Raw genomic sequence first — 12,792 nt, 5'->3', positions numbered from 1 at the left:
ACTTTTGGAATAACACACAGACCTTCTGTGTTTGTAAGTTATTTAAGCACAACATACACTGAATCTCTGGTCAAATACCAGCTAAGAAATGTTCATTTACTTTCAGTCCAGTCTTGCTTCACTCGGATAAGCTTTCATCACCGTTTTGTCTAATCAGTGTGGGGCTTGTTGTTCCAGACTGTGACACTTTTTTAAATGCTGGAAATGTCTCTTTGTCACCTGTAGCAGTGGCTGTGTCTCAATAGTCAGCTGACAGGACCACTGGCTTTGTTGTGGCCTTGTCACATTCCACACTGTGATTCAGCACTTTGAATTGTGGAGGGCAGCGCTTAATCCCTCGGTCTACAGCCTGACAGGTTATATCAGTAGAAGAAGGGGACCCCGTGAGTTGTGTTTGCTCGACTGTCTCATTTCACGCAGCGCATGACTTCCAATGACTTCCATCTCCTTCTGAGTGAGCAGCCAATGAAGTCATCTCCTCTGTCGGCTGCACACTTGGGAGGATCCTGACCCTGGATTGAGACACAGCTTTTTTATCTCTCCACCACTTTAGGCACAGTGTGAGTGATTGAAACTCTGCTGTGGGAATTTTCCACAGCTGCAGACCATTACTCCCAACTCTTCCTCTCCCCTTCCTCTCCTATACTAAGCTCTCACCCCAAGTCATGGCATTTTTCAAAACCAGGCATTTGGGGGTGGAGTTAGCCTCAGAATCGGGGCTTCAGTTACATAAATCAATTAATACACAAGAGAGGACCAAGAGTGGTGGAGGTCTACTTTATTTAATATTTTTACTTAACATGGAGAATGCAGTTTAACATCGTTCCAAGACAGAGCATGAAACTGAACAAAGAATTTATAGTGATTGCTAATTTAAAACTCCATTACTCCATCCTAGATTTACTGTCAGACCTGATGTCTCTGAGTTGGTTGAGAGGGTGGGGCTGGAAACAAAGCAATGGGTGGATCTCACCAAAAGTGTGAGGACTCATAGGTTTTGTGTGTTGAGATCATAAAACCCTGTTCCTGAGGGCTTAAAAACAGACTCCTTCTACCATAGGCTCCAAGCACTTCTACATTGGCTTCACTTTCTGGGCTATTACACCATGTACATTTTTAAAGTATAGTACCATCTATGTAAAACCTTTTAAATCACTTTTTTTGCGAGATAGGAAATTAATATAGGGCTAATTAGATGCCTTTTACAAGATGTATCTGATAAACAGGTCAGTCAATGAGCACATTCATGTTGGATGAAACTAATTATTGTTGCTTCTTTGTGTTTTCTCAGGTGTCCAAGTTGAAAATGATACCACACTGCTCCATCCTACTTTTGCTATGTGCGGCCCAGCTGCTCTCCCCTTCCTCAGCGCTACCCTTTGAGCAGAAGGGCTTCTGGGATTTTGCAATGGACAGCATGGACAGCGGTGGCATAATGGCGATGATGAGGGATGAGGAAGAAGGTTCAGCTGTGGAGGAGGTCCTTCCCCCTGACGTGCACATGTGTCCCTTTGGCTGCCACTGCCGCCTCAGGGTTGTTCAGTGCTCTGACCTTGGTCAGTGAAAGTTTGCAGGAGGGAAAGCGTTTGTCATGTTTGTGTTTGCTTTGTCATCATTTCTCTTTGTGTGAGTGTGAGAGGTAGGTTTGGATGGGGAAACAAATGGGATGGATGGTGGACGAGTTTCTGTAACTTTCACGGCTTAAGAGAATAACTCAAAGCAAGTCCATTTGCCTAATTTTACACTCTTGAAGACATCATGACCGAGATGACGAATTTATAAGAATTTATAGTGGCACATGTGGCGATTGCTCTCAGACAGTAAGGGAAGACAGTATTTTCCGTATTTCTGTAGCAGCCTATGCATGAAATGTTCTCGAACTATTGCAGAACATTTATTCACAATTGAGGGATGTAGAAAAGTTGTCATTCCTATAAAACGTTAGTATAAATACATCAATGAATGCAGTAGAAACAGGTTCAGTGGTTAAAGGACAATGTTTGGAAATCACAGTAGGCAAGAGGAGCTGTGTGTGCACAAGGGAAATACAATAATCGTGTAAAAGCCGCAAAAGTGTTTTTCATTACACACTTTTTTGATTTATTATTATTTTTTCATCATTATCCCTCTGTGAGGTGTGACCTGATCTACTACTCATCTCAGTGAACTAACTCCCAATATTTGCAAAAGAGCAATGGATGGAAACACATAGAAATGCACATTATGTTTGATCAAATATAAAGGAAAGTTGTTATAATACATTTGAACTGAAACTAAGTTTATGCACATCATACTACACTTAAAAAAACATCATAGAAAAAGTAAATCATAAGAATATACAATCATTTTCTTGATCCCTCCTCCAAACACAGCCTGTGTCTTTTAGTCATGGTTCCGTTTAAATATCCTGTTTCTCTTATGTCTATTCTTACAGTCTGAGTTATTGAAGATTCCTCACATTATAACTCTCATACGCCGTCTGTGTTTAGACATCATGGTTTTGTCGAATCGTATACCAGCTCTATTTATTTACTGTCTCTGGTCTCTGTGCAGCTGTTAAATGTGGAAGCATATAATTTAGGAGATGTCATGTGCTTATTTGGGACAGCTGTATATTGGCAAAGGCATCTGTCTACTCTCGCTTTGCATCCCAGCACGAGGTATTTTTGTCGAGGGGTGCTGGGGTTTAAGAAGGGTGCTGGTTTTGACAGTTTGTGGTCAGGACTGTGAGATTTGTGACAGATAGGCGTGAAGTGCTGTGGTTTGTGGGGTCTGGAACGGCACAGGATTCACTTGATCAGGGTGTTGGTGAAAATGTTTTCTTTTATGTTTTTAATGGAGCCATACAGATGCAAGTGACATCACCTATTAGTTTATGAACTCCCATTGTGAAGCCTTGAGTTTGTTTGAGTTTTTTTGGACAGCACCCTCTTTATTTTGTTTAAATAAAAGAGATTTGGATGAGAGGGTGGAGCAGATCACTATTTTCATTGCCACCGTTATGAGCCCTCAATACAGACTCCACTTTATAATTTATTTGACTGTAAATGGGACCAGGATTCACAAAAGAACATTAAAATTAATTAATGAGACACCTCAAGGAGATATTTACTGACATTATAAACCCCCTTATAATGATCATTCAAGACAATACTGGTCTCAAGGTCTTCTCCAGTCCATTTTCATCTACAGGTCATAATTTAAATGTATGCCACAGACTGGATGCATGTTTTAGGGAAGTTAATTTTTCATCCACATCTAATAAATCCCATTTAATTTCTTGGATATCATAAAGTACAAAGCCTCTTCAGCTGCTGCACCAGATCATTTGGCAGCGAGTGCATGCGTTTTGAAGAGAATGTCAAAGGGTTTAAATTGTGTGGAGGGTGTGACACAGTTCAAGCAAATCCATGTATCTAAAGTTAACTCCAGAAGGACGGCTCTAGCTGGAGCTGTGTTGGTCAGATGTGGTTGTTGGTAGACAAGAGCCCAGTGGGACAGCTGGTGTTCTCTCTCCAGTACGCCTGGTTGCATCATGGTTGCTGTCCAGATGAGGTCGGCCAGTTGTTGGCCAGTCACTGACATTCACCACATCTGATACCCTGGTGCACGTGGCCCTGAGATGTGGTCTTTGTAATGATCACTGGTTTGCAATGTTTTTGCCTTGCTCTGAGTCATTTTTCCAGAGATTCCTGGGTGGAATAATACAGGTGTATTTCCTAACGCTATCCACTTGTCATAACCCTTTCTTAACCTAATAAAACAGATAATAAACGGAATATGTTCTGATATTTCTGCTTGTTAACAAAACATTTTGATCACTTCTAACCAGTTGTTGCCTGAAACAAACTAAAATATGACTGGCCTCACCACTCACATATGAAAGGTACAGTTCAGGTTTTTGGAAGTGTGGTTGTATGATGTATGTTGTGACCAAACCTGACCCGAACCTGACACAGTTAAAGTAAGCTGTACTGTACTTTTAGGCAGGTGGTTCTCGCATTTATTTAGGGTTACAGCAAATGACAAAACATACCATTACATCCAGAAGGAAGCCACTACTAGCCCCATGAACACGTGTGCAAGTCACGCACCATATGAGTTATCACTATAGCATTTAGAAGTGTAATAAAATGTCAGACTCAGATATAAATGCTTGTTAAAATGTAACCACTTTAATCAAACTACTGTACTTTACACTGAGTTGTAATGGATGCCTTAACGCCGATGTGATGCATTAAGTGTGCTGTTGAAAATATTAATATCTGATAGAAAATCAATCACATCAATTTCTACTTATTGCCACTTATTTAAACATATGTGTATTAAATGTTTAGACTGTATTATTATTATTATTATTATAATACAGGCTCAGGTCGGGCATCCATGCTCTAGTCACCTCATACAGCCACACTTAAAAAAAATTTAAAAAAATTGAACTATCCCTTTAATACACAGGTTGTGGTTGTCTGGCTGTGTGTGCATGTGTGGCTCACTTTTATTTGATGTGTGATTTTGCTGAAGGTATTTAAGTCACATCCTTAGTGACTACTGTCAAATGGAAACCAGATGGAAAACATCTGGTGTTCTCATCTGGCAAGAGGGCAACACCAGATGAGGTGAGTCTGTGTGTGTCTTTTCAGCGACAAACCAGTAATGTCAGTAATGTCTTACTTTAATGTCTGTGTGTGACCTCCATGGCTGTGTGTATGTACACCTCTCATTAAAATAATAGACAAGGAGCTCCAAAGCGCTCATTAGAGTTCATGTGGGAGTTTGACTGGTTTGAGTTTTAGGCCTGGTGGGGTTTTTAAAAACACAGACGAGCTGTTTATTTTACAATGTCTGCGTCTGACTTAGATAACCTGGAAGTTCTGGATTGTTTAAGGGGGTAGTTAGATTTTTTTTATTTTTTTTTATTTGGGATTGTGATAAAGAATACATAGTGTGTTACGTACAGGTGACTGTACGGTGTACTCTGCCTGAGCTCAGTGAAATTGGGGACAACGGAAAAAAAATAAACAAAATGCTCATCGAATAAAATCAACATCCTTTTGCTCATGGTGCACAAGGGTTTTTGATCCACTGCTGTAAATTCAGGTGTTTGTAGACCAGTAATTCCTGTGTCCTTCATGCTAAAATAGCTGTTTTTGTCAACTGACAGGGGTGCAGGGGAGTGTGTTTCTGAAAGACTGGACAGGTCTGTCTAACATAGAGATTAAACAGTGAACATATCCATTGATGTAATTAGATGTGTCTTTAGTTAAGTGGTTAAAATCTCACAGGCAGTGATCTCATGCCCACCTGTACACTGCCCGCTGACAATGTACTATATAAGTACCTCACATAACCTATCTTTGTATATCCTAAACTATCCCTTATTGTATGATTCTCTTTTTTCCCCCTCATTTTGATTTGTCTGCAGGTTTGACGGAGGTGCCAAAAAATATTCCTCAAGACACCAAGTTTCTGGACCTGCAGAACAACCATATCAGTGAGCTGAAAGAAAATGACTTCAAAGGCCTGACACACTTATATGTAAGACACACGCACGCACAGAGTAAAAAAAATAGCATCAGGTCAACACCTGGAGAATGTGCAAATGTTTCTACTAAGTTTGTATTGGCCTCAGTGCTGTGGAATATAAATATAACCGTCTGCTTCCTCAGGTATTGAGAACTTCATATCCTTTCTTTTCATCTCTCTCCACCACCTGTTTCCCTTTCTCAGGGTCTGTCTCTGAGGAACAACCTGATTTCCAAAGTCCACCCCAAGGCATTTTCCTCTTTGAGGCAGATGCAGAAGCTCTACTTCTCTAAAAACTTGCTGACCACCATCCCTAAGAACTTGCCAAATTCCCTGGTTGAGTTGAGGATCCACGAGAACCGTATCAAGAAGGTGGCGGCTGGAGCCTTCACAGGACTGGTCAACATGAACTGCATGGGTCAGAGACACTAATGACAAATCGTGGTTACATTCTGTCCTGCTGCTGCTTTGTCTTTGGTGAACTGCAGTTTAAAGAGACTGTGTTTTGATGATCTTACAAATATTCCCTTTTGCTCTACAGAAATGGGAGCCAACCCCATCCACAACAGTGGCTTTGAGCCTGGGGCCTTCAAAGGACTGAGACTGAATTATCTGCGTATATCAGAGGCCAAACTGACAGGAGTCCCCAAAGGTAAAAGCCAAAATTCTAAAAAGCAGCACTTCATATTTTGACTGGAGCAGCTAAATATGAACATATTAGTTCTGTGCTGGCCTCTCTTCACCGGCCTTGCACCTTCATATTTCCATCCATCATCTACCGCTTTATCCTCCACCTGACGGTACCTTCATATTTATCGGACATAATACATGCTTATCTGCCCACACGGTCTCTATTATCTGAGGACAGTGGCCGTCTGGTTGTCCCAGTTGTCAGAAACAAGATGGTCAGTGAACATGCCTTTTCTCTCCATTCTCCTTACACTGTGGAACAGTCATCCTCTTGATGTGAGACAGGCCAGCTCTATCAAGGTTTTTAAATCGTAGCTGAAGATGCACTTGTTCATGGTGGTTTGTTTTGTCCTTTCTTGATGTCGTTTTCCTGTCTCTTTCCTGTGTCAATAATTTTTTTTTTTTTGCACTGTGGATATTTTTATTGAGTCCTTATCAGTTTTTAACTTCAACATTGTGAATATTTTTTTAATACTATCATGACTCAGACATGAAAAAAGTATATTTTCCATTTAATCTCTGTACTAGACTACATGGCTGCTTGCTGTACATTCATATTTCACTGACAAAAAGTTAAGGCTGAGCCAATACAATACTCAGTAACGCTATCAGTCCGATACTGGTCAAAATCACTGGATCGGTTATTGGACAGATACAATTTTAAAATCTGATACAGTCAAAAAAACAACAACTTTATATTGCATTATATTATATGCCTTAACTGTAAATTAAAATCAGCAACAGCATTTTAGCTGAGTCATGTTGTGCTGCTATGTCTTTTAAATTGCTTGAAATAGCTAGCATAAATGTGTTGTTCATCTGTATTGGTATCAGACACGAACAAGTGGTATTGTGCTATCCCTAAGAAGGGGCAAAATGTTGCAGGACACAAAAAGCTAATTAAAAGCTCTTTAAAACTGTTGTACAAAATGGTGACAGATGGTGTGTCTGTCTTTCAGATCTCCCAGATACTCTCAATGAGCTTCATCTGGACCACAACCAGATCCAAGCTATCGAACTGGAGGACCTGGGCCGCTACAGAAATCTCTACAGGTAATTCCACACTAATTTTTGACCATCATCAATAATCTGACTGAGAATACCTGTCAGTCAACACCGAGATACTAATGGGACCTATACAGTGGCATGCCACTTCATAGTCAGTCATAGCAGATGCCTACATACATTTGGCAGTCATCTGCATAGAAATTAAACAATATGCTATGCTCTGGAAAATAGAGCCAAATATTGTAAATACCCACCCAGTGATCCAGACAAAAGAGGAGGATAATATGAACCATTCTATCAAATACAGCAGAGAGCAAAAGCATCAGAATGGCATTGGTACCCGAGTCAGTAGAACATCATTTGAGACCTTCAAAAGTGATTTAATATTGTGGTGAGAATTTGGCAGACTCTTCATTAAACAGGAACCAAAGATTCCATATGACCAATTCTTCTTTCGGCTTCTCTCTTTAGGGCATCAGTGATATCTTCAAATATGTACTGAGTTGTATTTACATTTCAATATTAAACATGTGCTGTTCCGGAATAAATGAGTCAATTGACAAAGCCTTGTCAAAAATAACTTTACGGTTCCTGACAGTGGAACTGGAAAGCCATGGTGAGGTCATCTAAAGTGACAATGTGGTCAGAAAGTTTTCCTCTAAGGTGTTTATGGCCCAGTATAATGACCTGTTTTGTCTGAGTTTAAAAGTAGAAAGTTACAGGTCATCCAGGACTCAATGTCTCTGAGACATTCCTGGAGTTGAACATCCTGATTTTTTAAATCCGGCCACATTGGTAAATGTGGAGCTGTGTGTCATCGGCATAACCATGAAAGTCTATGTTATTCTTCCTAATAATGTTCCCTAAAGTAAGCATATGCAAGGCAAAAAGTATAGGCCCAAGCACTGAGCCCTGTGGAACTCCACAATTTACTTTTGTATGCAATAAGGCATCATCTTTAACATGAACAAACTGGAATATATCAGAAAGGTAGGATTTAAACCAGAGTAATGCAGTACCACAGATTCCAAGAATCTGCTCCAGTCTCTGGAATAGAATATCATGGCCACTGGTGTCAAATACAGCACTATAATATAGTGCTGGCATCAGCGGCCCTGCAACCCTCATGTGGAGGATAAAGAGGATGTTCTCTTTCACAAAGATGAAGCAATTAGCAACAGCAAACATCACTAAACATTATGCAAACTTTAATTTCCTCAAGTCAACAAGCTTATGTAACTGGGAAAAACAAATAGTGTAGCCTGTAAATCCATTATACAGTTGAGGCATTGAACCGCTAGGTTGTAATTCTAGTTTGATTATTACATATTTTCCCTCGCTCTCTGATGTCTTCCAGGTTGGGCCTTGGTTATAACCACATCCGAAACATTGAGAATGGCAGCCTGTCCTACCTGCCCAGGCTGCGAGAGCTGCATCTGGAGAACAACCGCCTCTCTCGTGTTCCTCCAGGCCTCCCGACCATGAAATACCTACAGGTGCATTTCAAGTGTCCAAAAGGTGACTTGATGTTTAATATCATGCAGTGTTCACACTCTACTTTGCCACTCCAATGTTTTTTTCTAGGTGGTGTACCTGCACTCTAACAACATCAACCAGGTGGGTATGGACGACTTCTGCCCTCGAGGATTTGGGATGAAGAGGACTTTCTATAATGGCATCAGCTTGTTTGGAAACCCTGTCAACTACTGGGAGGTTCAACCCGCGACATTCCGCTGTGTCAGCCAACGGCTGGCTATTCAGTTTGGAAATTACAAAAAGTAAAGACAGGAAGTGGCAGAAAGAGTAATGGATGATGATGGAGGAGGAGGTAATTTAATTTAGAGCGAGAAAGAGCGTAAATATTGCAGAAGATTTTTTTTAACTAGTTTTTTTTTTCTTTTGGAGGGTGGATAAATGATGGACAAAATGGGCAATAACGCAGTCAAAACTACAGCAACACAGCTTGAAGGGAATGGAAACCAAAGGGCTAGCAGTAGTTTACCTGCATTTGTTTTATTTGTAGGGATGGTTTGTTTTATTAAAGTGTGACTGTATGAGGTACCCATACTGTATAGTCACTGTTATTTGTCATTTTGTGACTGTTGTTTAAAAATCCTTTTGCATTCACTTATTTGGTGAACATGGCATCAGCCCCTGTGTTCCTGTGAGCAAAAACACACATTTTCTTCTTTGTTTCAGTGCCTCATACAACCACATTTCAATAAAATCTGAACCATCACTTAAGGGTCCAGTGAATGAAGTTTAGGTGGAATTATTTTTCATTTAGCAGAAATTGAAGGTGAAATAATTAGGGCCCAAGCACAAAAGTGTGCGAGGACCTATTGTTATTATACTTATTTTTTGAAGAGTGTAATCACTTGATTTTATTAATTGTTGTTTTGCATTTTCCCAGAAACAGAGTCTGCCATTTTATAATAGCCCCAGTTAACCTCAACAAAAAATGTTGCTAAATTTTACACATTGTACATTTAAGGCTAGAGAGTTTAAACTAGTGAGTTTTAGCATTTGAAAAAGAAAGAAGCAGAGGACACTGGAAAATAAGAATGTTTTCCCAGTCTAAACAATGAAAAACAAATATTGAAAACTTGAGTATTTTGTATACTTTTTTATTGCAATACTGCACTTTTTTAATGCAATGATTCATAGATATGTATTATATAAAAAAAGGTGCTATGGGTGACTTCCTTTCTGTGATCAAATTGCATTGTCCCTGTTTTATTTGATCCTCAACTTTGGGCATATAGAAAATCAATTGCACATCAGCTAAATTGTATTTTTTTTGTAAATATGATGTGTTGATTTATTAAAAGGTGAATTTAAAATTTCCCTGAAAATCTTTTCTCATCTCGCTGAAGTGACTAAAGAACCAGCATGTATCTATTCTGTGCCTTGACTAAACATTGTTTTTTTATGTATGTTACTTTATTACAGTGTTCCTTGAGGGACCCCTTAGGTTGTGAGTTTTTCCCTCAAATAGAGAAAACATACATCCGCTTTGCTTTTATGCAATGAAGGCAGTTATTTTTATTCTCATAGAGCTACAAAAACAGTCATAATGTTGATTCATTGATTTGCACAGGTTTTGTTTCTTTTATGCTTTATCTGCTTCAAGGTTTTTGGTGGAGGTCATATCCAGTTTACATTGGCAGATGTATGTGGAACTACTTTTGCAATAAGTATTGTGTTCTCTCTCTGTTCTGTAATCAGACAAGCTACTGCTGCATGTGAATAAAAACCTTTTTAAGCCTAATGCATTAAGACGGTGAACAAGTAATGCTCCTTGGTTGAAGGTAGCACAAGACATTAAAGAGAAATATCAAAAAATGGAAATGGGTTGTATGACTCAATCCTGTCTTTCTCAAGAGTTTAACAAGAGGCATGTTCAAAACACATGACATGAATTGTTATTTAATTCTATTAATGATATTTTAACCTTGATGTAACTCTGTGCATTTGTCATTAATGTGGCCATTTCATAAATGCTTTAGAACAGTGGTTTTCAAACTTTTTATACAAAGTACCACCTGAACAAAACAGATATCGAGATATCGAAGTAACACCGTTATTGCCAACGTTAAAATACAGTGGAGTAAATAGGCAGAGCAAAGTCAGCTTATCATCCTCTTCTTCCTCTCATATACTTCAGACACTAGTATAACAAAATATGGTGCCAGAGACAAGGTGACTCTAATTATTATTATCTAATTTATTTAACCCTGGATAATTGTTCTAACCACTACATTTAAGTAAATTACAGGCTATTGCTTGAGTGCAGTTTCAGTACCATGGACAGCACCAATTGTTTGTGTATTGTTATGGTGCTGCCAGTGCTAAGTGTGTATGTGTGCCGCTGTCTGTGGTACTGAAATGGAGGTGATTGACAGAACCTATGGTTATTAGTCCAATTTAAGACACAGCACCGCCATAATATTATACTTTGGCAGAATGTGATCCCATATATTATAATATAACTGTTATGAATTAGGCAGTAGGCTACATCTCACTTTATTATGTGCACATAACACTTAATTTAACCCAAAAGCAAATTATTTTCAATGCTGTACCTGCAAACTTACTTGATGGTTCATTTCAAAAGTGGACATGCATTTGGTACAAACAGTGACCAATTTCCTCTGGAACAATGAACAGTTTAGTGCTATAGCCTAGTATTCAGTCACATTTAATTCCCAATTGAAATTTCTGTCTAAACTCTTAACCTGGCATAAAGGCTTATTTCAGATTATACAGACCTTGTTTTGCTGCTAGAAAAAAAACAGAACTTTATCAACTAAATAAAACGAAAATGTATTCAAATGTATCCCTGTTTACAGACATCTGAAGCAATAAATTAAGGTGTGGATAATATGTCACCAGAGGAGGTCCGTACAATTCACTCCTGTTTTTCACATACAGTATTTAAACGTGGGAGCTCCTGAAAGGTTCCTGACGCTCACAAACCAATAATTTAATCTGTATCATCAACTGTCCCTGACACAGTGATCATTTTCTTTAATAACTTGCATAAACTTCATTTAGGATCACATAACTTGAGCTTCATGACATACTGACATTATATTTCAATTCCCCATCATCAAATTTATGTTTCAGTAGTGCTTTTTTTTCTATTTCTATTAAATAAGAAACCGCAAAACCCTTTTTATCACCAGCTACCACTGAAAGAAGAAAATATATGTTAAGCTAATATTATTATATATATTATTATATATATTGAATATTATTAATATGAATAGTAATATTCATATTAATAATATGATTATATTGTGGATTTGTTCACAGATAGTGGAGACTGCATATCTATGAGTCCATGCTCAATAGACTGAAAGGTATAGAAGCTGAGGCGATGCCCTGGTAGCTTTTTGGACCTGTATAATAACTGAAATAAATATTTTTCCTCCTTTGAGCTGTATCTGTATTTTCCACAAGGGGGCAACATTTTACATTTTGAATTGAGTATGTTCCTCTCGGATCACAGAGAGCATTAACTTGTTATGGTTAAAGTTAGGGACAACGCCCTTAAAAGAATAGCTACAAAAAAAACTGCCTGTGTGTGTTTGCATGCATGGGTGGGTACGAATACAAAACCAAAAGCCTGTATGTATTTTGATTATCTTTTTATTGTGGAAAAACGCTCTTATAAATATATTTTATTAAAATCCTTAGTGACTCTGGCATCTCATGATTGCATGAAGTAAATACACTATAGGGTGTGTAATAAGGATGGGTGAAATGCAGAGGACACGTTGGTGTGTATGCAAAAAAGAGGGAGAAGAGATGTGTTTGCCAGCACGTGTTTGCTTACCTGGCCCAAGTTCACAGCACTGGTACAGCAGCATAGCTTGCTTGCAGATTCTCATAAGGTAAGTCATTATTCTGTGCTTAAAACAGTGTACAAATGGAAACGCCCTGTCCCACACAAACGGTTCTATTGTGCCTTGAATTGAAAAGATGGATTAAATAATGCCCTTAAATAAAGCAAGAAGAAGGGTGGAGCAATAATATCCAACGTTTCACCATGTAGCAAACTGA

General features: G+C 38.7%; 1 protein-coding gene across 1 annotated transcript; it reads left to right on the top strand.

Moving 5' to 3' along the window:
• Positions 1–1,306: 1,306 nt before the first annotated feature.
• On the top strand, positions 1,307–9,006 carry bgnb (biglycan b; the record flags this gene model as incomplete). Its single annotated transcript, XM_083894505.1, has 7 exons — positions 1,307–1,556; positions 5,426–5,538; positions 5,731–5,944; positions 6,068–6,178; positions 7,176–7,269; positions 8,582–8,720; positions 8,809–9,006. 7 exons carry the CDS (start codon positions 1,307–1,309, stop codon positions 9,004–9,006), a joined length of 1,119 nt encoding a protein of 372 aa, XP_083750631.1.
• Positions 9,007–12,792: the final 3,786 nt, after the last annotated feature.

Source organism: Microchirus variegatus (assembly GCF_963457635.1).
Source record: "Microchirus variegatus genome assembly, chromosome: 9".
NCBI lineage: Eukaryota > Metazoa > Chordata > Actinopteri > Pleuronectiformes > Soleidae > Microchirus > Microchirus variegatus.
This window is presented reverse-complemented; position numbering and strand designations above follow the sequence as displayed.